This window comes from Drosophila mauritiana, chromosome 2L, assembly GCF_004382145.1.
Source record: "Drosophila mauritiana strain mau12 chromosome 2L, ASM438214v1, whole genome shotgun sequence".
Classification (NCBI taxonomy): Eukaryota; Metazoa; Arthropoda; class Insecta; order Diptera; family Drosophilidae; genus Drosophila; species Drosophila mauritiana.
The window spans coordinates 5,887,007-5,913,441 of NC_046667.1; the positions used below are offsets into that span (position 1 = coordinate 5,887,007).

Genomic DNA, 26,435 nt, shown 5'->3' on the forward strand with positions numbered 1-26,435 from the left:
GGGATCCATTGACCATATACGCAAGGTCTCTTAAGTACGCTCTAGTGTCCAGAATTTTATGAAATGTGTTTCAACAAAGTGATAGATGGGTTTTTCAAGACTTTGGTAAGCTAAAAAAGAAAGTTGGGCATTCTACAAGAGTGACTTAGAATTATATTCTTAGTTACTAATATAAGGAAATGCGTTCTATTATTGTTTTCAGAATACGGTTAAGTTAAACTTTACTTTTAAGAATTATAATTAGTATAATATATTTATAATAACCAATGGACATAGGCATTTAGTTAACGGTAGTGCCTATAAAATTGTTCTTGCTCAACTCAACGAACCTGCAGAAAATAAAAAATAAATACGCAAACTGGTTTCTGTAAAATGCATTGTTTATGCACGATCAATAAAAAAAAACAAAAACATCCAAGTTTTAAAGTCGTAAGCTTGGGAAAAAATGGCGGTTTTCTTGTGAAAGGTATTATTTGCATCGTATTTAGAGCGGTCACACTCCGTGATAAAAAAAAGTGCAGTCGCGGTCACACTGGCGAGCAGAATTTCATACGTTTTTGTTTCCTTTTGGCCATATTTATTATTGTTAAAATTGGAGCAATGCCAGCCGCTGTGCGCAAGTTCCGCCGCGAAACCAGTGAAATCAGCTGTTGCCTGAAGTACCTTTTGTTCGCCAGCAATGTGATCCTGTGGCTCTCGGCTCTGCTGGTCCTCTCCGTTGGCATCTGGGCCTGGAGAGAGAAGGACATGTTCCGCAACATTACGCGGCTGCACTTCATCGCCCTGGACCCGGCCTTCGTGCTGATCATCCTGGGAGGCGTCACCTTCCTACTGGGCTTCATGGGCAGCGTGGGCGCCTTGCGCGAGAACACCTGCCTCCTGGGGGCGGTGGGTACCCCATTGTTAGTGGATCACCTCTGGACCTAGTTAATCTTCTTGTTTCCGCTTGCAGTACGCCATCTTCCTGAGTGTCCTGCTTATCGCAGAGATCGGCTTCTGTGCAGTGGCCTTCGCGCTCAAGGACAAGGGCTGGGTGAGTTCCATTTGAAGGCCACTATTTTAGCGAGCCATTACTAAGGCTTGCCTTTTCCAGATCAAAGACCAGGCCACCGAGGGACTCAAGGCCTTCATCCGCCACTATCGCGAGGACGCAGACCAGCAGAATTTGATTGACTGGATCCAGGAGGATTGGCTGCAGTGTTGCGGTATTGATGGTCCCAAGGACTGGGACAGCAACAACTACTTCAATTGCTCGTCCATCGCTATTGGCAGCAGGGAGGCGTGCGGAGTGCCCTTCTCCTGCTGCCGCAGGCGTCCCCAGGAGGTGATCAAGAACAAGCAATGCGGCTACGATGTACGCAAGGAGGGACATGTAAGTCCACTAGCTGTTTTACCCCGTGTTTCCAAAATGCATATTATTATAATTCACCCACGAATCGTACGCATGCAGCCGGTGGATAGGAATATACATGAGCGTGGCTGCTTGCGCGCTGGCGAGGATTGGCTGGAGGCCCATCTTATTAGTGTGGCGATCGGCTGCGTGGCTCTGCTCGTCCTGCAGGTGCAAAACAGTGATTTCTATAGTCGTGGTTGTGTATTTGGAATCTGTGGAAATTTTAAGTTTTCTAGTTTAGTTTAGAGAATCTTTTTAAAGGGGTCTCAGTTTTTAAAAATATGGTTTTTTTTTCGAAGTATGTCTTTAAACGTTGAGAATAACAAAATGTAGTTACATCTTTTTGTTTTATAATTTCCCACAGACTTTAATTTATTTTAATTTTTTCTCTTTTAATTTCTTACCAGGGCGTGGAGTTGTCCAAAATAATCTACGAAAAGGGCTGTGTTCAAGCAGGCGAAGAATGGATGGAGCACAACTTGATTATCATTTCCACTACTGTTATAGTTGTGATGTTTTTCCAGGTTTCAGTTTGATTTTATTATTTTTCCCACTATGATCATATATAGATCATTATTGTAACGATACACTTTTTGTAGATCTTGGGCATTTGCTTTGCTCAGAACCTGCGTGCCGATATCTACACTCAAAAGTCAAAGTGGCACTGACAAATGGCTCTGCCTGCTCCAACGGCCATTTAGAAGGACACCCAAGGTGGCGAAGGATTTTGGGAACTTCGAGGTAAGCCACATGGAGCATCCACCAACTTCGAAAAAAGAATCTGTAACTACTTATCTACGCTCCGGTTAGTTAACTATACTATAAATTCCTTGTAAACCCATACTAGGGTGAATCGATTTGGATGCATGAAAATCGTTGGTAGAATCTAGTCAATGATCAATTCTTAATGCTATTGCCAAAGTAACTATGTTCCGGAAATTACGATTCACCCTCCGCTTTTGATCAGAAAACACAAATGCCTATGGTAAACCCTGATTTTCGGGACACCCGTTGTCTATTGATATTGGCATAAAATGTTCATTGATTAGTTTTCCCTACCACGATTTATCTGTTTTTTGCGTCCTTTAAATCGACCCAGTTTAACCCATATCCCTTTTTATACTCAAGAGTACGCTATGTGTCTAACTAAAGCAAACGCATTCCGTCTTCGTGGACATTGACTAATATTAACTAGGTTGCCAAATTTGTTGCTGTTTTTACGTCGGCTTCCCTTTGCCCAAGAACAAATGAGAAAAAAAAAGCAAAACATTTTAAATAGATTTTCTACACATTTTACAAGAAAAGTGCAAGAGGAGGCATAGAAAAAATGAAAAATTTATCTTGAAATGCAGCTGTGATATATTTTTAAAGAAAAGTATAGAGAAATCGAAATTAAATGCAACAATTTCCAACAAATCGAATGATCACACCACGAATCTCATTCCTAAACTGAACAAATACAACCTAGCACAACACATATTTGTCTTCAAAATAAAAGTTATTTTTATAAGCGAGGAACAAAATACATTTCTGTGACAAATGTCAATATCACAGATCGTAAAATGGAAAAAGCAATACCACTTGCGTATTAATATTAATGAGCTTGAACTAAATTTATGCACAACAAATGGTTAGCTTTACAGCATATGAATATATTTTTGCAACACGCAATTATAATTGAGTAAAAAGTAAGCCAATTGCTGGTTTAATTGCTTGATATCGCACTTGTAACATGATTCACAAGGAAAATATTGATTCGCTCTTGTACCTTTTTAAATCTATATTGCAAAGAGACGTAGTATTGGGAGACTCCGATGTTAGTATTATTTATACTATTTCGCAAACATTCTAATCAAAAGTAATGGAGATTAAAAACAACACTGCCCCGTAAAGAGTATTACGTTTTTGTGTTCTCCAAATAGCTGAAAGGTCCAGTGAACTGACACTTGGATAACTATAGAATTTGCCAATCTTAGTCAGATTAAAACGATAGCTAATTTAACTAACAGTATCCAAACGTTTTCCTAAACTGTTTAAACTCAGTCTGCAAACTTATATTTATAACAGTTCATACTTTTATTGCTATTCAATATTAAACCTGAATAGAAGTCGAAACTCAACGCCTACATTGCTGTAATGCTCAAAAAGACGATAGATATAATAAAATGCTTTTACATTAAATACCATAAGTACATAGAATGTTATTAATGATACAAATTATGCCCAAAAATCTTGTATGTACACTTGCATTTGAGCAATTGGCCAGATGAGACAGCTAATACACTTTTTGGATATCTAAAAAGTTTACTTTTTATGGTAGCTATGCTAGAGAGTAATGCAGTTCATAGTTTATACACTGCTCAAAAAAGGGGTTTGATCAAAATTGAAACCTGACTAAAAATATATATCTTTTCTTTATAAATATCTGGCCAAATTTCCCTGTGCAATGTTAAAATAGTAAGCCAATAAAATCACGAACATAGTACGATTAATAATGTGTAAAAGCAAAAAAGTTAACATTCTGCTATAATGGTAACGCTAAAAAGTCAATTGAAAATAAGCTGGAGATCGAAAAGAGTCAGTCAAGCACAGATCAACAGCATTTATTAAGGCGTATATAAACATAGATTTATAAGAGTTCGAAAATTTATAATAAAGCTTAACGAAGGTTGTTGACACAAGTATCAATCAAAAACGCTTCAAATAAAGAAATACGAAATAACAATACATACACGGTTCATCATTTAAGTGGGACATCACCTGACTCTCCGTCTAGCTGAGCAACTGCGTCGAACTGCACCGCAGGTAGATCCTCGCCAGTTGCTGTTTTATTCGCTCGTTGGTACTCAAGGATCACCAGCGAGTTTTCACCCACTTTCAGTATCTCGTTGGGCACGTACAAGGTGACCTGTGGACCTGCCACAGGCCAGTAGCGTCCCAGATTGAAACCGTTCACATAGGCCACGCCCTTGCCCCAACCGGCCATGTTTAAATAGGTGTCGCCCACCTCCGCCACTGTCAGGCTGCCAGTATAGAGGATGGGTCCGTTTCGAAGAATGCGTTGCCTTGCCAGCAGCGGGTCCAAGGCCTTCTGGTCAGTGTGCTCGCGCCGCCAGAGGTCGACGGCGGATTGCTCCAGCGGGAATGCGGTACTGCGCCAGTTCTCCAGCGGGAGGTAACCACCATTGTGCAGCTGCAGGCTCACCTCACCAAAGATGCCCTTCGTGTCGTTGGAGATGTAGAAGTTGACGCGTCCTTGGTTCTCCACCAGCAGTTGCAGTGTGCTGCCCCAGCCCTTGCTAAGCGGCAGCGAGTAGATCTGTGCCTCGCGGGAGAGTGTGCCCACCAGTTCCTGGTCTACGAATACGTGTGCGCGATCGTTAATTTGATCTATTTTCAGCAAGGCTGGGTCTAGATCCATGCTGGGCAGCTCGGTCTCGTACAGGACGAGGCCCGAGTACAAGTCCAGTTCCTCGAAGGTTTTGGGCTTGATCGATTCGACGGGATCACCCTTGGAGAGCGCCGCACGTCCTTCCGTCGAGAGCAGTGCCAGCTTGGGTGTCAGCTCCACCCTTCCGTAGGCCAGGCGCTTAGCGGGATTCAAGGTGATTTCCGGCAGCGGAAGGAATTCGCCAATCACAGCCTTGACAAGGTTGTACTTCGTGGTGACGCCACCGGCCTCGTCCATCACCGCATCGTAGTCGTAGCTGGTAATGTCTGCCGCATATCCGATGCCACCGTCCAGATTGTAGTTGGCACCAGCAGTGAACCCGAAGTTTGTGCCGCCAAAGAACATATAGAGGTTAACACTGGCGTTGTAGCTCAGAATTGTCCTGGAATTGTGAACATGCTCATAAATCTGCGTAAGAAAAATATCTTTCTATGTATAGATTACAAGATATAATCTCTTCGAATTTCTCAGGTAGAACCGATATCATACCGAAACCGGTTTTGAAGAAACCTTATACCCCGTATTTCCAACTTACCTTAGTGCATTGGCTACCTCCTGGCCATCACGCCTTTGGTTCTGCTCCTGCCAATGGGTTAGCCAGCCGGGATAGAACTCCGAGTTGACCAGTGGACCAGTCGGCTGCAGGGCACGCAGCATTGCCCAGATCTTGTCAATTTCATTGACTGCAAAGTGCGGGTTTTGGTGTTTACTTTCTGTTTTTAGAATAACCACTTGGCATACTCACTGCGATCGATGCCGAAGTCAGTGGTGGCGAACACGTTCTCGATCTTTCCACAGCTCATCTTCTCGTTGGGTATGTCCACCGTGAAGAGCAGCGCCTTGCCGGACACATACTTCTCCGTCTCGTCTCGCAGCCAGTTGAGGTAGTCGTGATCGCAGGCATAGTCACCGTACTCGTTCTCCACCTGCACCATTATGATCTTGCCGCCGTTGCCCACGAACAGGTGCTGGAGGCGTGGCATCAGCTCCGCATACCACTTGCCCACCTCTGAGATGTAGTTGGGGTCATTGGTCCGCATCTTGATGGACGGGTATTTGGTAAACAACCAGTGAGGAAGACCACCCTGAAAAGAGGCAATACTAGTCAAAATTATGAATAATAATACTAATTTCGAACAAAAACCAGTTAGAGACAAAAACGTATGTATTAGAGAAAGTATTTATGCAGATCCAGCAACAAAAGCATTTTATACTTGCATTATCTCGCTCAGCACAAATATAGGGACCCGGACGGAGAATGATATAGAAGTCTTCCTCCTGAGCAATCTCCAGGAACTTGACCACATCCGCAATGCCCTCCCAGTTGTATTCTCCATCGTGGGGATTGTGGAGCGACCATTCAACATAGCTGGACAAAGTAATCTCGTGTTAGCAATACGTTTTCCATACAATCATTTAAGATTAAGCTTACGTATCCAGAGCATTAAGACCAGATGCTCGCATGGTGCGCAACCGACTTCGCCAGGACTCGGGCACGGCGCGGAAGTAGTGGAACGATCCAGAGACGTACCGGAAGGGCTGGCCATCCAGCATGAAGGTGTTGGCCTCATGGTCGATCGTAAACCTTTGCTGTTCCTGTAAAAAAATCCACACGTATTTAGCAATCGCCTCATAGTTGCACGCGGGAAAAAACCATTTGGTTGGGAAACTGCGACTCACTTCGAGGGGATCGGTGTTACCACCCATCACTGCACTTAACTGTCACTTGAATAATTATAGAGATTGCCAATCTTAGACTAAAAATATCTATCTATCTAAACTTATATTTATAAATTAAATAATAACAATTTAACAATTTAATATAAATCGAAACTCAACGCCTACATGAGCTACTTTTACATTAAATATCATAATAAGCCCAAAAACCTTGTTAGGTAAGGTAAGGTAAGGTACTTTTTGTATATGTAAAAATTATAATTTTTATGGCAGCTATGTTATAGAGTAATCCTGTAAACGTAAGTTGGCCTGACCCAATTGCACAAATTGTTTGTTCGTGTAAATTATTATTCTCACCTCGGGGGCGTCGGTGTCACCGCCCAGTCCCACACAAAGCCCGACGGTGAGGGCCATCACAGCAATTATCAGACATCCACTTACGGCCATCGTCAGCTTTCGATTGCGACGACAACTGGTCATAGTGAAGACCCGACTTGGAAGCTTGGAGAAACACCACGAATGTATCGCTAGCGATATAAGCTTGAAAGCTCGCTCCACTTGGATGGGTGGGCCAGAATACACAACCGATCGCCAGTGCCGACCGGAGCACAATGTCAGGGTAATGGCTGGTGGGCAGTGGACAGTGGGTTTGGATGGCTAGTGGGAACTTTGGACGCGCCTTTCCTGGTGGCCCGATAAGACCTGTTGGTCGCCGCTGGAGTGGCTGATAGTGCTGCACATTTCGCCGGCTAATCGGTATTCGTTTTGAATTCCTCGTTGAGATATTTTCCATCCGCACAAGTGCTTTTCCAGCTTATAAGTACTCCAGAGTAATGGTAATCGACGTGTTTTGCTGATTGGATTAATTAGGCCAAGATTTGGTTGACATTGGTTTTTCTATAAGCTATTTACGGTCCCCCGAAGTGCTATACAAATTTTGAAAGTCATTACGGAAGTTAAAAAAAAGTTATTTCATTAACCTTTGTGTTAAAAATATGAATTTAATGCGGAATAAAGTCTGTAAGCATTGTAAACCAGAGGTCGGCAACCTCGAAAGAGATAACATTCGTTTGGGTTTAAGTAGTTTCTTTATTGTTATCATTATCTTTACATATACAAAATTGCAAAAATTATGCATTCATTGCTTTATGCCTATATCATTTTGTGAGAGAGTATGTTTGCTAATGATGTTTTTTGATTAATGTATATTGTCTCTTCTATAGTGTAGAGTAAGTTATGGCATAGAATAAATAATGGGATTGGTAAGTGAATACAAAACTTTGGTAGTACATCAGAGTGAGGTGGCTCTTAAAGAGTTTTTCCATAAAAATATGATAACTAGTTCGTTTTGCATACGCGTATAATACTAAATTTAACTTAACTAAGGATTAATCGGTATTTGAACTGTAACATAAAGTGCTTTTGTGTTTCTGCTGAAATGATATATGTATACTCAGGCTGAGGTAGAGACAGCACGAAATTTAAAGTTGCGGAGGGTCTGGAGACATTGTGGATAGTAGATAGGAGGTCCTGGCATAGGTTCGCTTTAGGTTAGTTCATTTGATATCGGCCAGAAACTTGAGTCCATATTATTTCACAGCTTACTGCTCGGCCATCAAGCAGAACTTGTCGGCCATCAGGGTGAGCACCTTTTCCAGCTTGTTGTGCCGATCTTCGGCCTTGGCCGTTGCTCCGGAACTGCCCCATAGGAACTTGACATGGAACTCGGTTCTGCGAGGATATGGGAAACTTTAGGGAGACTCGAGAAAAGTGTATTCTACCATATTACCGAAAAGCATCAGCTAGAAGCTCATCGAGCCGAGGGCTGGCATCCTCCAGGATAATCTTGGCATTCTTTCGATACAATTCCAAGTTCTTAAGGAAGCCACGCGATGCATCCAGATGCTGGAAGTTAATGGTCATGCCAAAGTCGTCCGCTTTCGACTCCCAAGGAGCAATACAGGTGTGGTACAGAGCTGGGCGATCGTCGATGTTCGAGTGGTTTATGATGTCCATGACGGGTCGATCGATCAGTAGTGCATAGAGCAGAACATGGGGAACGGTTGTGTTTGGAGCCTGTGGATTGGAGGCCTCGTTCATGATGCTCAACGTGGGTCGCAACTTGGCCTCGAAGGTAAAGGCGCTGTCCGTATACTGTTGCCTCAGGATGTGCCAGGCCTGGTCGAGCTTTTGGATCTGGAAGAGGTGGTGGAATAATAGAATATTGGTGACGATGGATCGCTTTAGCCAAGTTGATTACTGGTTTGCAAACAAGTTGCTAATTACTAAACACCATTAAAACACTACAGTTTAACTGTGAAAATAAAAAGATCATCTAAATCATGACTCGTTTGCTAAGCAATAAACTGTCATGATCTATCTGTCAGCGACTAACTAACAATTAAATTATTTTTTGTACACTGCACTAAACTAGTATTCACCTGTTGCATGCATAGACCCAACATGATGGCGGAGAATCCAAACAGATTGCCTAGAGCCGTCTTAGTTTCCACTGCGATCTGAATCCATTTACTGAGCAGCTGAGCCCGGTCCAGATCCGTTTGACAGGTGAGTATGGTCACAGCGACCATCAGCTTGATGCACTGCGTCCGCTCTATAATGTCCTCCCTAAAGACCTTTCCATGGGGCAGTGTTAGCAGCTCAAGACCCGAACAGCTCAGGTAGTAGTCCTCCTCGTTCGACGGCTCCTCCAAAAACAGGGCAATGTCGATGCGAGTGATGTGCTCCGCCAACAGCTTCGGGCCCGTCTCCAGAAGCATCATCTTGAAGGTGTTGAGGGCATCGCCGTCCAGGGGCTTGTTCTCCACAGATGGCAGTAGCAAAGTAACAAAGTTCTCAAAGTCAAACTTGCTTGCCTGTAAATACAATAAATAAATATTCATTTAGATGAAGATTTCAAGGCTAGACTTTAACTTACCGTTTTAACTTCTTCTATGGCCATGGTGAATAGTTCTTCCTCAGCGGCCAGGACATCGAACTCCGTGAAGCTCTTCAGCGTTCCGTTCGAGACCGAAGTGGTCATGAATCGGGGATTCTTGATTATCACACCACGCTGTACGCTTGCCTCGCATGCATCCCCTAGAGCCGAATCGCCGGACCCGTTCCCCGAGTCGGATCCACTGGCCTGGTATGCCAGCACCGCTGCCATGGGCTCCTTGCGTGGCTTGGGTGGCGGACTGGGCGGCCGTGAGTCCGACGGCGAGTCCAGGCTGCAGTTCCGCGCCAGGCTCGAGATTCGGGCCACCGCTTGCTGTCGCAGGGCCTGCGCCGCAGAAGTGTTGGGTCTCGGCAGCGAGTGGGTGGTGAACTTGCTCTCCAGGTGCTGCTCACTTGTCGGGTTGCACCTGGCGATCGTCTGGAAGCGCATTATTCCGTTGCCGTTGCCGTTCTCGAGCTCCTGCATCTGCAGCTGCTGCTCCTGAAGCTTGTTGATGTTGCTGACCAACATGGCCTGGGCTGGGGTGAGGCTCTGGGAGCGCTGTTGCTTCTTGCAGGGCAGTCGCGGCGGTGGAGGAACCTCTCTACGTGCCCTCGGCGGCGAGCAGTGCGGACTGGCGGGTGAGCCAGCCATCGGGGAGAGCTGTTGCTGCTGCTGCTGCTGCGGTTCGAAGCGGAAGGTAGGGGTCATACCTGCTCCCACTGCACCATTGCTGCCCATCGGCGAGTTTAGAGGACTCAGACCTCGCAGACCGGCCAGCATCTGCGTGTGCAGCTGGTTGCCCACGATCTTGTGGCCGTAGAAGGAGAGCGGATAGGTGCGGTTGCAGGGAAACTGAATGAGCGCTCCCGAGGCCGACGAGATGGGCTTGCCGGATCCCACGTAGAAGGTAATTAGATCGGGCACCGTATCAAAGGCATCCTCCTCGAACTGGTACTGCACCCGTTCGTAAACCGTCTCCGGTTGAAGCACCAACTGCAATGCATAGGCGCATTAGATCCTAGTTGGTAAACTGGTACTCCAATATCGAAAACTGCGCGTACCCACCTTGTTAAGTACGAAGTGCAGTACGGCCGCTTTGCTCCGGCAGCTGAGCACATAGTTGTCCGGCTGAGAGGCGCAGTCGCGGACTAGGAAGTCGCCCTCGCGCTGCACGATCTCCTCGGCCCGCTGGCGTGGCAGTGCGCCGTGGTACCAGGCGTGGGAACGCAGCTCCCTGGCGTCCAGACTCAGCTCCCACTCGAGCGCCTTCTTCAGGGCGATGGCCTCCTGTTGCTCGCTGGGACTGGGCTGGGCGGTGGCCAGCGGAGTGGTGGCGTTGCTGCTCCCATAGCCCTCCATCCTGCTGTCTTCGATGGCCCAATGGGGACTGTTGCACTTGGAGCGCGGCCTCAGTTCCTCGTAGCTGTCAGCGGAGAGATGAATGAGAGAATTAATTTCCCTTATTTTGGGTAATTTCATGGTAACAAAGGCCATTACTCCCACAGGCGGCTTTGGGGAAATTTGCTCCCACAGGATTTGGTCCTTGGTATATGGACAACTTACTATATGTGTGAAGTTCAAGTGCAAAAAAAGTAGAAATCAAAGTGCAGACCTAATGTTTTGCCATAATGAATTCAATGAAACTTCAAAAAACTTATATACCAATCAAAAGGATTTAGTTTTTTAGGAATCGGATTTGCGTCTGTTATCACTCACCTGCTACGCCCATTTTGCAGTAGAAAATTTAGGACAGGACACACCCAAACCCAATTGTTTAGTAGTACGAAAGAACTCGAAGCACCAGCTGCCTGAATAATACGATTTCTAAAGAAAACTCTCCATTTGGGAATAGATAGACTTCTTTAGCACAGAACTAGTCTCAAAAAAAAAGGAGTGCAGTTTAAGGTCCTTCGTATTGTAGTAGTCTGAACTCCCTGCCGCTCGAATCTGCTCTGAAAAGTTCACGGCAAAGGACTCGAGTGCGGTGCACTTTTGGGGGTTGGACACCGATTTCTGTGCACCACGCTGCTCCGCGCAGTTTGTTTTGGGTTTTGTTGGAAAACTCTAAGGACGCTCGAAGTCACTTTTTGGGAAATTCGCGGAGCATGCGCAGAATCTATGTTATGGTTGTCCATTGAGGGTAAAAAGAAGTCTTGTGGATGTTGTGGAGGATGTTGAATATTTTAGTTAAAAAATAAAATACTACAAAATGCCGGATGTGGTATACCCTTGCCACTATTATTAGCATAATATAATAGCATTGAGTTTTTAAGAAGATTTTGAGGGTTGATTTAGAAAATGCACACTTACATTGTGGAAGTCTCATCAAAGGTTAGTTGCTTCAGGACCTTGCCACTCTTGGTGGTAATCACGCCGGGTCCGCTATCGCCGCTTCCCGCCATATCTTGGGGATTCTCACCCAGATACACCAATGGACAGGAGTTCTTGCGTCGTGGAACTGCTCGCGGCGCACTGCTCATTGCTAGACAAGATACGAGTAGATAACTCAGTGGGGGAACTACGTTTTACGTATATCTTCCACTGGCTTACCTTCCAGATTCATGGATTGCCTTCGCTTGGCACGAACACCCATCAAACTGTTGACCATCCGCTGGCGATGGGCACCGCGCACGCCACATTGCTTCAGCTCCTTGTCCGTGATGTCCACCACGTCGTCCACGGTGCTGAACTCCTGTAGGTTTCCTGGTTAACACATAACATACAGTCTCAATTGGGAACTGCTGACTATGCAAACCTTCGTACTGCTGCAGCTCCAGAAGGTCCAGCCACTCGCTTATGCTCATCCTGGAGTTGTGCACCATTACGGCCAAATCTTCGCGACGACGCACTGTGTTCGAGTACCGAAAGTTCCACAAAATGCCTACGAAGCGGTTACGAAATGGACCATTATGATCAGAATCATAGACATAAGCAGCTGTTTTCGGCACTCACTGCTCCTCCGATTCGGCACTTGGCGGTTCTCCAGCGGTCGGGCTTGGGTGTTGCCCATGGTGCCTAGGCGATCTTCGCAAATCCAATGCGCAGATCTGAAAGATCTTTGAATTCTAGAGCAGTACCAAATACCTAAGCTGAAACTCAACCGCACACTTCGCTTTGGGGAAAACAACTGAACGTGAGCAAATGTTGCCCAAACAGACTTCTTCAACTGAGCGGAAATTGCATATGTCATTCACCGAAGATTGAATACCCTAAATGAATTACGCATATAATTATTATTCATATTTTTCCTAATTGGAGAATGTAATCTCTAATTCTTTAAATTCAGCTATAAATCGTTGTTATTTTTGTTAGTTTTCTATAATTTCAGCTGAGTCTTAAAGTAATTGAAAAAATTAACGAACTCACCCAAAGAGACCGACAATGACAATAAAGCCCAAGTGAGTAAGATTTCAATGTCGTGCACCAACAATTTACCATCACTGTTTTTCTAATTAGTGCTCTATATCCGCCGTGCCCCCTCCTCGCACTCCCCTGTCCCAATCCTCCAACCGATCCGATCGGATTGGATAACCCCATTCGCACCCCCGCGCTTGACCAACTGACTCCAGTCGTATTTGCTCTGGCCATTCAGTCGTATCGTCTTTTATCGTTCACTTGATTAGAGAAGGTCTCCCCGTTGTCGCCGAGTTTCATATTCTGCTGATCGCGGCGGTATTTGCTTAATTAAAATTTCTGTTCTTGCCGCGTAGCATTGCGTGCATTGATATAACTTCATTCTAGGGAATAATGAATATTAAATTAATAATAAACAAAACAGTGAATTCACATGTTCATTTTACTAGAGAATTTATTTTAAATAGTTTACACATAAACGTTTAGATTATCTTACAGATTGAAATAATTTAAGTTCACTTTGTGCAGTAACTGTTTACTTTACATTACATTACAACTAGCAATGAAGGAATAAATACATCTACATGGCATTTTACACGTGTAAACGGAGCTATCTACATAGGCGGCTCTACTCCACCACATTGATTTCAATATTATCATCTTCGTCGGCCTGCTCGCTCAAATCCACGCTGGAACAGCTATCGGAACTGTAGTCGAGTGCCTCCTGGTGCGTACCATCTCCGGATGGCGTGGATGCCTTGAAGACACCTCCGGATTCGGGTACTGCACTCGGCTGCTTCTCCTGACCGCTTTTCAGATTCTCGCGTGTGTGCCGCCACTTCATGCGACGGTTTTGGAACCACACCTTGACCTAATCAGGGTATAGAAATTAGAATATATTGGTTGTAATAGAGCTATGCAAGGAGTCGAATATCCAAATGGTTAATTATGTTAAACTATGTTTTAACTAACCTGAGCGTCGGTGAGATTCAGTCGTGCCGCCAGCTTGCGACGATCTGGCTTGGTGATGTACTTCTGCTGCTGGAACTGAATCTCCAGGCCCTTGCGCTGCAGGTTCGAGAAGACGGCGCGAGACCAGGATCGCTTGCGCTTCCCATTGCTTCCGGCTGAGGCGTTACCCTGGCTATTGCCATGTCCATGTGCACCGTTCTGGGATGTGGCAGCGGCGGCGGCGGCGGGCGAGGTGGGCGCTATGTCCAGGAGCTGTTGCGGCGTCTTGCCCAGAAATCGCTGCTGCTGTTGCGTCAGCTGGAGGCTCGTGAGGCTGTGGAGCGGCGCCAGTAGCGCCGATGCTGTCGTCGAGTTGTGTGGCGGGGGCTTGTGCTGCTGATGGAGGTGTTTGGGATGGTGCTGATGATGATGTTGCTGCTGCTGGTGCTGCTGCTTCTGATGTTGATGGAAGCGGAGGAGCGCATTGGTGGCCAGCGTGGGATAAGTGGGTGCGGCTGTTCGGGAATGGAATGTTAAAGTCAATTGGGAGATTCATACTTCCTTCATTAGCAATAACTCTTATTTTGTTGCCCTAACGAATCCGGTGCGTTTTTTACGCACCAATTTGGATATTTATTTTTATAGGGAAACTACCATTAGTTATGGACAACATCCTCCCTTGGTAGTTGCACATTGCATCCGCAGGAAATAATACATTTATCGCCGGCCAAAGAAATAATACTCATTTCGCCAGAGAAAATATGAAATTCAACTTTTTGTGTTTTCTGAGTAAATTATTTTGATCAATAAAATGCCTGTTGAGAATTTTTAAATGGGTTTGTTTATAATAAAATTTTCACTTAATTGGAAATTATCATTGAAGCGTTTTGTGGCTAGGGGGGCAACGAAATTTGTTTACTTCCAGCGCGAATCTAAACAACAACAATTACCTCCAGAGAGCCAAAATTATTTGGGGTAATCGAACACGACATGGGGCACACGAGGTTGAGGTCGAACCAGGGTGCTTTACTTCCCTTAAATGTTTTTTAAATATCCATGAATTTATACAACCAGTCGAATGACGTTGATTGCTCTATTGTAATCCCAATCATTCTTGGCATTTACTATCCTTTGTCTAACTACTGAGTTTCAATCAAGATTGCATTCACCAACTCGAAGGACTCCGCTGAAAAGTATGCTACAAAAAAGTGCTTTTGAATCCTCAGTTCGCGATAATGACACTAATGTTGATAAGAAATGGAATCATGATACTGTTTTAATTCCCATCCTTGACTTTTTCACAGAATTTTATTTGATTTGAAACTGCAACCCATTCCTCTTCGTTTGTTTCCAATGCTAAATTATCATAGGTATTTTTTATTGCCTTTTTAACGTTGTGCTAGGTGGAATTCGATTTGTTTGTGTGCTCGCGGCATGCGCCTAATTGTTTTCGAGATCGAGCGTTTTATTTACTTAAGCAACACACTACTCGATCGATCGTGTGTATTTACACTGCAGCGGAAATGCGCTTCTGCACTTGTAGATACAATTGTATCTCGATCCGTGCGCTTGTGTATCTGCAGCGGGAACGCCAATGGAATCTCAGCACATCTGCAGGGGCTAATAACGCCTTAATTGGCCGCTTTGGCATTTGGTTTGTGTCAACCATCGGGGGTTTGTTATAATGAGTTTTCACCGACTTTCAACACCTCGTACGTGAGGCGGGGCATTGGGGTTCACTCACAGCGCGAGATCATTAATTGCCGGCTATCCCGTTCAGATACATTTACACAATGCCGCCAGCGGCCCCGTAAATATCTTAATGAGTTGTGATAATTTTTCGGATGCAATCTTAAATCACTCAAGGGCCTGGATTGCAGATGCATCTCGAGCAGGATGTGTTTGCGCATCGAACATTTCGCAGCCATCTTTAAGTTGCATCGATTTATTAGCACGCTGCATTCCACATTTACGACTTCGCGAATATTGTGGCTCATTTCGCGGTAAACTGCGAATGATCTTTTGGGGTTAAGCAGAGCACTCCCACTGGGCCATGTGCTCTGGAAATTTGGACTACCAGCTCGACAAGTGGAGTATGTGTTTATTTGATTGATTATAATACAATATACATATGTATCTACTTCCGAACATCCAATTATCTGACTTTAACTCATCACAAGGATAGATTATATGCATTATGTTCTCTTAAAATATTTAAGTAAATCAAAATGTAGCTAATATTAATAATCCAAGTATCTTTTCAATACATCTTTATCTCCATCTCTTGAATTACATCTTTAGCTACTTGGGATTGTCGCCAATTTTCACTCAATTCATTATAGTTATAGATATGTTAATCCTAAAGTTGTGGTATCTACATATATATATATATATCAATCCCGTTAATTCGAGTTGAGTGCGTGGTAATTAGTATTGCTACAGGCGGCCCTCCCCTGCTGTTGGGAACTTGAGAAAGAGTCTTCAAAGTTCCAAAAGAAATCGTCTGAGGGCCATCATTAATCAGTGATCTTCGAACGCTTTGAAAGTGCATCTAACAGTTGGATTAACATATAAATTGCTAATTAATTAGACGCACGGCGCCGGATTATTGTTCAGACAGCATTTCCATATCAGACAATGGTCTGTAGCATCAATCGATCGATGGATCGATGGATGGATCGATCGATCGGCAGCCAGAAGAGCAACAACAACAGATCAACAAACTACTCATCGCCAGGCGGGACAGGCAAACAGCAACAAATAGTCGACGGAGGAGCCGCAGAGATCTGGCTGGTCCATGATTTTATGATGTGCGATGCGATGCAATCAATCCATCACGGAATAATTCCGCAGGGGCCGGCAGGTTGGACACGGCGGGCAGCCACAGGGTAGCCTCCTCCTGGAAAGGCCACCACAGTGGGTGGTTGTGTAAATACTTGGCCTTTGGCTCGGCCCCCAAAGAACAGCGCATAGTTTCACCCGTGCCCGTGCCCATACCCATGCCCGGTACAGTCATCCATCGGTCAGCAGTTCCCTGTCGTTGGCCTAAACGGCAGCCGAGCCTCATTGGAGTCGGTTGAGCCGCAGTAGTTGGACCCGTGGCGCCCGATCTATCAGAGATCCGCGTCTCTGGCCGGGCCAAAGATGCCTCCACCTGTCGAACTGGTGCCCCTTCCATTTCCCGAACTCCTCGGCCGGCGGAACAATTCATTAGAGCGGGCAATTAGATGGATAGCTATCTGTATCTGCCCATGAATGACGGGCCAATTGCCCAAGCAAATAAACAAACTGTTCGCCACAAACGTTTTCCACGATCCGTGTGAGCTTGAAGTTTATTTTTAAAGACTGACTCGTAATTTGTTCATAAATTGTTCTTAATTTTCCACTTTGGTCTTTGGCATCTCATCGATTTGCGGTGCCCAAAGGATTGATGAAGCCTTTCAGACATTCAGGTGCTGTCTGTTCTTCTGTTTTTACCGATCTCTTGTTGATTGAGCTATGTCGAATTTATTCGCCTTACTAATTGCTCCTCCCATTTTTTGGCTGAGCAAATGTGTTTGAAAACCGCTTAGCACTGATGATAATTTTCATTAATGTTCCATCACTGTGTGAAGTGTAATTTATTTAAGTTTGGCGCTAATTTTGCTACATAATTTAATCGTGTGCTAGAATTTGGCGGAATTTAAAGGGCTATTACTATCGAATTTACGTTGGATGAATCAACCAAACTCTTTTTTGAATATGTTTTAGTCGGCCGTTAAATAATTGTATCTTGCTACTTGTATCTAGGACTTAAATTTAGTAAGCTTTAAGTTAAGCTCGCTAATACATCAGTTCAATATAGCAGGTCTCTTATTTTGAAATAAATTAATATCTCAAACATTTCCTAATCAATTTACCCATTGAGGAATCCGAAACATATATGTATCTCATTTATACGAAAAATATATTCAAGATCGTTTATGGTAAGGCCCTCGCATTGTTAGCACCCACTTGATAAGAATTGTGTACAATATTGAATGGGAAAAGGCTGTGCTGACGATATGTATAAAACTCAAGCAGCTTGTTAAACAATGAACAATTTCTATTCGAAAAGCGAAACATTTACCGATTATGTTGCCCTCACTATTTCCATTTCCATTTCCATTTTCACATAAACAAGATCAAAGTGCGCTCGCAGCCTGCAGGCTTTATAAGAAGTCTTCGTCCCCAGATATACAAAAACAGCAGGAAGTACGGCGAATGCCCAAAACAATCCGGACTATTTTGTTGTCGATTTCAAAAATCGAATTGTTTTCGTCAAGAGCCAAAGGCGCGGAACAGTTGGCCGCAGGAATATTGCACAATATGGCTGCAGATCAACTAATAATTCAAATAAAAACGAGATATTTATTGGGGCTGCGCCTTAGGTTCTCACTCTTTGTGTTTCCAGGAATGTTCATTTCCCTGCAAATCCCAACATGGCTAATAATTATAGTCTATAATTGAAAAACAGAGCGAAATAGCTGCGGAATTTTGATGGGCAAATGGCGAAGCCACCTCATCAACTCGTTTGATCGTACCCTGAGATGAGATCCTGCACATTTCCGTGGAAAGAATGCAGAATGATTGACAAATCGCCATATCTGATTAGCTTTGATCAGTTTTATTGGCGCTGCAAGTACGGAAAGATTGAAATAGTGCAGATGATAGAACGTATCTAGATTGAAGGTATAGTCATGGCTATAAAATATTATGTTGATAACTGGTACGTTGCTGGAACTAGAAGAAGTTCAATGCGAATGAATGTTCGTTTCGAATGATGTTTCAATGACTTTTTGTATGGAGATGATTACTTTTAAGTTGAAAAGTATCTTAAAAATACCTATACTCCATGTAATACGGATCGGTACCAATACATTTAATATTAATTTAAGACATTCCTTCCAGAGATTAATCGTTTCCCTTCTATCAACTGGCTTTATGACATTCCAAATGCAGTGAACTTAATGGTAATTTTGAATGATTTACTTTCACATGGACATTTTTTTTGTAAAACCTGCTCGGATTCAAAGGATATTCCCTTTTGAGTATAGTGCATCCTTACCGTGTTCTGCTGCCCGAATTGGCGTCGGTCTGAGCACTGATTTGTAATCCATGTAGGGGCCAGGGAACAGCTTATCCAGACCCACGAAGGGGTACGTGTGCGATGAAGTGGGTGTGAAAGTGGGCGGAAGCGTGGCATGTCCAAATCTACGGGATTCGGCATTGGCCTGGCTGAAGCAGTGCGGGAAGGAGCAGCAGGCGAGGATGCTGCCATCGCAGCAGGACTTGGTCGATGGCGAGGAAGAGCTCTTTCGGTGGGACTCCTCGGGCTCCGAGCCCAGCAGCCGATCCACACTGAAGCTCAGCTTGACTTTGGTGGTGCTCGTGGCGCTGCTTGGCGACGTACTGACTATGGTGGTAGGGGCACAGGATTCTTTGGTGGGCAGCTCCACTGGATCGACGTCCACTGGATCGGGACACTTTGCCAGCGCTGGATTCACTTCACACTCGCCGTACATGTGAGTGCTGAGGTTCTCGGGCATACTCTGTTCCATGCTGGCGGCACTCTCGTGTAGTAACATTGCTCGGATATGTGGGTTATATGGTTTCTATCTACGAATCGCGACTCAGGCCACTCAAAACTAATAAACTGATTTCACACGTTCACTATCGAGAGGGACACTATCATGTCCAAAACACCGTCGCTCTGCACCAATAAAACGATCGCGAATTTTGGCTTAGGGCTCGTGCACCTCCGATTAAACCGCCTTGCAAGACATCCCACTCAGAACTGATCGGAACCGGCCAGGGAGCACGCTCAACCAGCCATCGATTGCCGATCGGCCAGCCAACGCGGAACAGTCTGTTGGCGGTGGGGTTAATCTCGCTGAGATTGTGTTCCTGCTGCTGACAGTGGGGCAAGGAGTGCGAGGTGCTCAGGATATACTTATATACTAAAGTTATGGTTTTAGAGCGCTAGTATCAAGAAAGATTCGACTTTTGGGCTTGGGTTGGTGGCAACATTGACTTCTAACCCGCTAAAGATCTATATACCTCTAGTAGTTGCTCTTAAATTATCTTAATCCACTTACCACAGACCTGATCCCACTGTAGCCACACACAGATGGGATACCTTGCCATGCCGATCGCTTGTTTACACACAAGCATGCCGCTGTGTCATTAGCTCAGTCGGAGATCGTTTCCTCGAGCGCAGTCGAGATTTGTTTACCGATTTCTCCATATGTTCCCTTACTCCCACACACAGACACACACACACCCCATCCGAATTCCGGTTTGCCTGCGCAGAGGCCATGTCGAGTGGCTCGTGGTTCGTGATTTCTGGCCAATGCGAGCGATCCGCAGTGGTGGGCGGAGCCACTGGTGGCGCTGATGCGGCATCTCGCTTTCGCGCCCAAGGAATGTGCGTCCCATTGGCCTGGGATTGAGCGATCTGCGCGAACTCCACCTGCTCCACGCTGTCTGGGCTCGATGAAGTGGGTAACCGGGACTGGTGGCAATAAATCAGAAACCGCATTCCGCAAGCGGAAACCCGCAAAACGGAACACGAACGGATCGTCGGGGTGGAGAACTTAAGTGGAAATGTGTAAATTGCGGAGCGAAACTGGCGTTATTAATAGGAAAATTGTCGTGACTACCTTCAGATAGCATACTTTCCGGCACAAAACTCCCATCCAAGCGGGCGGATTTGGTGCCAAAAACACCCTAGCACCACAAGCCCACAAAGTGACCCAGAAAATGTGGGATATGCAAATGCAATGGCAGCGGAAAATTCACCGCCAGTCGGTGACACTTTTATCCTCTTCAAAGTGAAGGAGGAATATTAATGGAATAATCCTTTCTACTTTGAAAAAGATTCAGATACATTCCAGGCTATGCCCTACGTTCAAAGATACTGATTGGAAAGAGCATGGCTTAAATTCCATTAACCCATTTAAAGTGCAAATTGAGCCTAGTGATTGTGGCCAACAACTTTTCCCGGAAAATTATAGGGCATACAACAAATGAAAGCGAAACGCAATCAAACTATGTAAACAGACACGAACGCCACTTATTCTTGAGGAATCGCTGGAAACCGCAACCAAATCGTTGCGGGGCAACTCAATTCACTTTGGCCCCGGAACAGTGCGCTGCCACCGCTCGAATGGAGTCGTTCTCAGCGTCCAGCTGCTCCACCATACCGTCACCACTGCCGCACGGTGCCAGTGGCATGGACAGTCCGGATATCTGTGAGCCGCCACAGGATGAGCAGGAGTTCTGCTTCCGCTATCCCAGCTACATGTTTCCGGACGTGGAGTACGACAAGGAGGACGTGCCGCTGCCCTTCAAGGCCTCGCCGGACTCGCTCTTCAATCTCTGCGCCGCCGTCGTGGATTCCCAAGCCCGCACTGAGGTCTTCAAGTGGAGCATCAACGATGTGACCGACTGGCTGCGCAACTTTGGTTATCCCGAGTACGAGGTGGGCTAAGATTCTTACTCACTATGTTGGGTAACCTATAGCTTCGTTACAGCAAACGTTTCGGGAGAACTACATTGATGGGCACAAGCTGCTGAATCTGGACGCAGTTGCTCTGGTTGCACTCAACGTTCGCAACTTCGAGCACATTCGCCACCTGGCCCGCGGCATACGAGCGCTCTACAGGAAGGAGCTGCAAACGGCGACGGAGACCAAGCAGCAGAGTGAGGTCTACAAGACATTCCGGGCCCGCACTGGCCGGAGGTACGAGGGATTGCGGGAGACGGAGCTACTGGGCCGCATGCACATGATTCGCTCCGTTTTCCGCGACGTCAACGACTGGGATCTGATGGAGCTGCACATGTCCAGGACGCCGGTGAGGCGTTATCGCGAGATCGTCGCTGGCTCCAGGCGCTACAACCTCTATGGCCCATCCACAGCGCGCCGGGAACCCATCATTACGGACGATGTGGATGCCACACCATGGTACAACTTCGAGGATTGCTACTGATTCACTTTCAACTTGAAAGTGTGATTACCTTTTGGAGCAATAAAGTAACTTCTTCATATTAATTGTTTAATCACTTTCTCTGCGCCATCGACGATAAGCACAAATTGGTTGCTCCCCAAGCGAAATCCCGCACCTTCGACTGCCCCACCCACCTCTTTGGATCACCGATGCTGCCCAATCAGTCGACACGGCGCATTGATCACTTATCGCACTGAATTGTTGCTGTTGTTTTGTGGAGGAGTAGTGGGGGACTGGGAACTGGGGACTATAGGATCAGTACGTTCCCGTCGAGAGCCGTCCGCATTCGCGTCCGCTCACGTGTTCAAATTTATTGATTGTTCTGCTCACAAGACACGGCGTTCCAGCTTTTCCTCCTCAATCCAGCGAACTGAGCTCCGCTCCGAGTTTTGAGATCTGGGCACGGCGTCCAGCTGTGCGGCATGGGAGACGTACGTGTGGTCGGCTTATGTTATATTTCCCGACATCTTGTGTGTCCGTCGATCGGTGGGTGAGCATAGCATAGGCCAAGATTGAGTCCAGAGCTATGTGCGCCTAGATGCAACCTAAGACGCTGCCACGCCGCCACACCGGTCATGCAAATTGCCTTTGGCCTTTATTAACTTAGGCTATAGGATTGAGACTACCTTAATAACTCGTTCCGTTAACACTTTATTATGTTCGAGGCGCATAAATCGTTCCATCACCCGGACATGGTCCCGAGGAGGTCCCCCAGTCCCCCACTCATCCAGTCCCCGAGTTCCCAAGTTACCAAGTTCCAGAGTGTCTGCGTTCGGGCCAACGTTGGCGATTATGATTTATCGCATTTTAATCAATTTAAAATGTTTAAACGATACGAATCGGAAGAAATTATGAATGTGTTGCTGTCTCCAGGCTCCACAGTAGGCCACCAATAACAACAGCCACATACCCACACCAAACTGATACCCATACCCATGCCCATACCTCTGCCCCTACCCATGAGAGCCATGCCCGACGAAGACCCGATTCGAGGACCCGGCGATCATCGTCAGCATGCGTTATCCGACGCGTACCTCGTTTGTAAGTCTCCACCACATCTCGTGTTACCTACGGTCTCGATCGCCTCGCAGACCTACGCGCTACATATTAGTCAGAGATCAGGGGCGGATTCGAAGTTGGGTACTTCAATAACTGGTCAAAAGAAGCACCATCCTGGTTTATAGAGCAGAGGTACTTTTCTATGGTCACTAAGTAAGATTATGTTTGCTTTGCCCACTTGTTTTAATATATAATGAATTTTTCCATTAGCATTTGCAATGTCAAAGTATTTTTAAGTCAAAGAACTTAATACAAATAGAAACATTAAAAAATCTACGTTATAAAATTTTACCTTGGTTATGCAATAGTATCATTATACTATGTTCTTCTAGTTTGGCTTGCTTTAAATTTTACACTTTTGTTCCAATCATCAAATTAATCCGATGGAAGACCAAATTTCATCGCACCAATTGCCTTGGTATGAACACAGCGCCATAGAACCGGACCTGGACTGAGCCAGCAATGCCTTTCGCGGATCGGGGATGAGGGATCGCGTGCTGCGCGGACTGGGCGACTGAGTTCCAGAGTGCGTTTCGGGCGCGACGACGGCGCAGCGACGATTATGATTAAAGATGATAAGCGAAATATTTTTATCATTTCTCAAATTAACATAAACCATATGTGATTATCACACAATAAGCGCAGTTGGGCTGTTGGCCGAGCTCCAATCCCCATTCCACAGGCTGGACGTCTTGTTGCTCGCTTTTTATAAGCTTTTATGCCCCTCACTGCGGTCGGTATAAGTTATGGCATTGCTGTGGGATTTGGTCGTGGCGTTGGTCAGGTTTCGGTCGCGGCAGTGTCAATGGCAACGGCGAATTTATGAGGATTTATCTGCGGTCGGGCCGTTGGATCCTGGATCTTGCATTCGGGGTCGTTCTGGTGTCGTAAAGAAGTTTTATTCGATGCTTAACCTATGCGTACGGACTAAAATGGTTTGAAGCGGCGCGACTGCTTGAGCAGCCCGATCTTTCGCTTGTCCTCCTCGAACTTCTTGCGCATCTCGACGATGTTCTGCATCTTGCTCTCGCGTATCTGGAAGGTGTAGAAGTTCTTCAGCTCCTTGGTCTTATTGCCCCTGGCCACCTTCTCCTCCAGGCGTCCAATCACGGACGCCTTCTGCTCGAAGCCGGCATTGCGACCCTCCTTGCCGACGGTGACCCATCCGTCGGCGTCGGCCTCTCCGGTCTTGGCCGCCTCTGCCGCCGCTCGCTCCCGCTTGTCGTAGCCGGCCATGTACTTGCTGATCTGTAGCTTCGTCTTTTGCGCATCCAGCAGGTAATTGCTGTCGTACTCGTCGTGCCACAGCTCCATGCCGGTCTTGATGATGCACTCGCCGCTGCTGTTGAACAGGTCAATGCTCTGCAGTGCCAGCGCCTTGCCGATGCTGCTGTTCTTCTCGAACACTATGTAGGCCACCTTGAAGACGAAGGGCGGACGAGTGGTGGAGAAGGGTTCGCCGCTGCCCTCGTACCACTTGATGGTCTCCTCCTTGCCCGGCTTGGCGGCGAACTCCACGGCCTCGATGCTCCCCGCCCGGCCGAAGACCGTGCGCAGGCTGTCCTCCGTCACGTAGGGCGGCACGTTGAGCAGGAAGAGTGTGCGTCCCTTCGGCTTGTTGGGATCCATCAGACGGATGAAGTGCTCCCGCATGTAGACACTGTGGCAATGTTGCGCATCCGGCGTCGTGCGCAGCGGCACCACTAAAGGTAGCGCTCGGTTAGCAGCAGCATTGGCCAGTTGTCGTTGGTTACTCACCTACATAGCCCTCCAGTTCAACCATTTTGTGTTATTCGCGGTAAATTAACTAAACAACGTTTTGTAAACACGTTGTGTGCCAGTGTGACCGCTTTTGAAATATACCAAAACGCGCGAACCGCAATCTTAGTGTACCGCAAAGGGTGCGAAACTTGACTAGAGCATCTAAGTTTTGATTGGCAGCACTGTCGATTGGCGGTAAATTTGAACTATAAAGTGTTAATCAAAATAATATTAATTTTTAATCAAATACCTTTTTTTTAGTCCCAGTAAGACATTTACAACGCTAAGAATGATAGATATATGCACCATATTTGTGTGCCATTGTAATTTAATGAAAAGCTAGCAAGAAAGTTTTCATTCTTTTGGCTTAAATGCCACTAATATTGTTAAATTTCAGACCGCATTTTTATTTTTACCAACCGTACTGACTGCAAATAATTAAGCAACATTAGTTGTGGAAAGGGAACGGGAACAGAATGCCGCCTCAGTTTGGTAGAATCCAAATGTTTTTGTAAACTTTGCACGTAATTTAGCATTCGTCTGATTTTGTTTTGCACTATGTGTCCTCCACAGTTTACTCTAATCGTAGATGTGTGTGGATGTGGGTGTGGACGTACCCGTCAAATGGTCCGAGAACAAAAAACTGCACAAACTGCATCCGGTCTGCTGACCACGTATCCCCTATGCACTGATAAAAAACTATATCAACTATAAACTATATTATGCCTACATTTAATACAATAAGCAGGACGGCAACTATACTGCATGTAGATATTTACTTTGATGGCGTAATAAAATGAATTGAATTCAAAGAGCAAAACTAGTTTTAATTGAAAATACTAGGTTTTTTGATCAGTGCAGCCCCGTAGCATCCAAAGGCCGCAGGCAGCGTTTATTTACCGGCCGCATGTTGAAAACGGAAGTTGGCGAGGCACATTTACTGCCCAGGATCCTCTGCTCCGCAAATAGATGCTAATTAATCGAAAACTTAATTTTAACAGCCACCTTTCATCGCATAAAGGATATTTGCGACAACAAGTCAGACAATTGGAGTGCAAAACGTAGGACTTTTTGTGTTTTGCCTGTCGAAATGCAAATCGAAATCAAATAATCAAAATTCAGCAACAAACTGGCCCTAATTGCAGTGCCAATTGACATTGTTTGAGCAAACTTAACTCATTTCATTCGTCGAGGGAGCAAGGTGCCGAGTGAATAATGCAATTTAAATGCGGTTGGATTTTGTGAGGCCATCCTCAAGTGTAATTAGAGTGCTTTGGAATGGGCAAAGTTAATTCAATGAACAGCTTCTCATTTGTAAATCGCATGCTAATATAAGGCCCCTTGATCATTTGGCCATGATTCTTACCTTTAATTAACATTTTGGCAGCTGGAAACAAATTTCAACTTTAAACTTAGTTGGGATAACTTCATGGAAATGAAATACAAATTTAACAAGATCTTTTATATTTTTCTTTAATTTTCACGAATTTTTACAAATAAATTATTAGTGAGGCATTAATCTGCAAATAAAATAAAAATATGTTTTAAATAAGTTGTGGTACTCCTTACATACTATAAATAATAATCCGCAGAAAATGTTCCTTTTGGGCACTTCTTTTAAATTTCAATGCGAGTCACGTTCACCCTTTTCGCATTAAGGGTCGATAATTTGTGACCCTAATGGAAAATTTCGAAGCAATTAGAAAATGCTACCGCAGCTTAAATAAATATGTTTCCTCAGCATAATCGCAGCACCAAAGGGTTAAGGGTTTCTTCTGAGTACATTTATGTTGCTCAAAGCGGCAAAAAGTGGCAGATATC

The 26,435-nt window shown here is 45.3% G+C and overlaps 6 protein-coding genes across 9 annotated transcripts; 2 read left to right on the forward strand and 4 right to left on the reverse strand.

Annotated features, from left to right (window-relative positions):
- The first annotated feature begins 482 nt into the window (after window positions 1-482).
- Window positions 483-4,120, forward strand: LOC117147167 (tetraspanin-5). 2 transcript variants are annotated; one of them, XM_033313963.1, is made up of 6 exons: window positions 483-888; window positions 953-1,033; window positions 1,094-1,372; window positions 1,451-1,561; window positions 1,801-1,917; window positions 1,993-4,120. In XM_033313963.1, exons 1-6 carry the CDS (start codon window positions 601-603, stop codon window positions 2,059-2,061), a joined length of 945 nt encoding a protein of 314 aa, XP_033169854.1. In that variant the 5' UTR covers window positions 483-600; the 3' UTR covers window positions 2,062-4,120. The 2 variants fall into 2 exon arrangements, with proteins under 2 accessions (XP_033169854.1, XP_033169846.1); XM_033313955.1 differs by lacking the exon at window positions 1,451-1,561 and having other exon boundaries at window positions 492-888.
- Window positions 3,229-7,128, reverse strand: LOC117147160 (beta-galactosidase). The gene is made up of 6 exons (XM_033313945.1): window positions 6,879-7,128; window positions 6,277-6,440; window positions 6,063-6,213; window positions 5,590-5,929; window positions 5,380-5,527; window positions 3,229-5,226 (listed from the first exon to the last, which is right to left on the reverse strand). The coding sequence occupies exons 1-6, from the start codon at window positions 6,999-7,001 to the stop codon at window positions 4,134-4,136; spliced, it is 2,019 nt and encodes a 672-aa protein (XP_033169836.1). The 5' UTR covers window positions 7,002-7,128; the 3' UTR covers window positions 3,229-4,133.
- A 472-nt stretch (window positions 7,129-7,600) lies between these two features.
- Window positions 7,601-12,557, reverse strand: LOC117150422 (breast cancer anti-estrogen resistance protein 3). 2 transcript variants are annotated; one of them, XM_033317295.1, is made up of 9 exons: window positions 12,415-12,557; window positions 12,218-12,343; window positions 12,013-12,165; window positions 11,773-11,944; window positions 10,528-10,885; window positions 9,460-10,455; window positions 8,963-9,397; window positions 8,311-8,717; window positions 7,601-8,252 (listed from the first exon to the last, which is right to left on the reverse strand). In XM_033317295.1, the coding sequence occupies exons 1-9, from the start codon at window positions 12,470-12,472 to the stop codon at window positions 8,123-8,125; spliced, it is 2,835 nt and encodes a 944-aa protein (XP_033173186.1). In that variant the 5' UTR covers window positions 12,473-12,557; the 3' UTR covers window positions 7,601-8,122. The 2 variants fall into 2 exon arrangements, with proteins under 2 accessions (XP_033173186.1, XP_033173187.1); XM_033317296.1 differs by lacking the exons at window positions 11,773-11,944; window positions 12,013-12,165; window positions 12,218-12,343; window positions 12,415-12,557 and adding an exon at window positions 11,179-11,423.
- A 725-nt stretch (window positions 12,558-13,282) lies between these two features.
- On the reverse strand, window positions 13,283-19,568 carry LOC117150644 (homeobox protein H2.0). Of its 2 annotated transcripts, none has more exons than XM_033317619.1 (3): window positions 18,854-19,568; window positions 13,789-14,282; window positions 13,283-13,687 (listed from the first exon to the last, which is right to left on the reverse strand). In XM_033317619.1, the coding sequence occupies exons 1-3, from the start codon at window positions 19,371-19,373 to the stop codon at window positions 13,445-13,447; spliced, it is 1,257 nt and encodes a 418-aa protein (XP_033173510.1). In that variant the 5' UTR covers window positions 19,374-19,568; the 3' UTR covers window positions 13,283-13,444. The 2 variants fall into 2 exon arrangements, with proteins under 2 accessions (XP_033173510.1, XP_033173511.1); XM_033317620.1 differs by lacking the exon at window positions 18,854-19,568 and adding an exon at window positions 14,422-14,455.
- A 697-nt stretch (window positions 19,569-20,265) lies between these two features.
- Window positions 20,266-21,838, forward strand: LOC117142652. Its single transcript, XM_033306773.1, has 2 exons — window positions 20,266-21,268; window positions 21,321-21,838. The coding sequence occupies exons 1-2, from the start codon at window positions 20,954-20,956 to the stop codon at window positions 21,774-21,776; spliced, it is 771 nt and encodes a 256-aa protein (XP_033162664.1). The 5' UTR covers window positions 20,266-20,953; the 3' UTR covers window positions 21,777-21,838.
- Window positions 21,839-23,730: 1,892 nt separating this feature from the next.
- On the reverse strand, window positions 23,731-24,702 carry LOC117150361 (ribosomal RNA-processing protein 7 homolog A). Its single transcript, XM_033317221.1, has 2 exons — window positions 24,612-24,702; window positions 23,731-24,556 (listed from the first exon to the last, which is right to left on the reverse strand). The coding sequence occupies exons 1-2, from the start codon at window positions 24,634-24,636 to the stop codon at window positions 23,781-23,783; spliced, it is 801 nt and encodes a 266-aa protein (XP_033173112.1). The 5' UTR covers window positions 24,637-24,702; the 3' UTR covers window positions 23,731-23,780.
- Window positions 24,703-26,435: the final 1,733 nt, after the last annotated feature.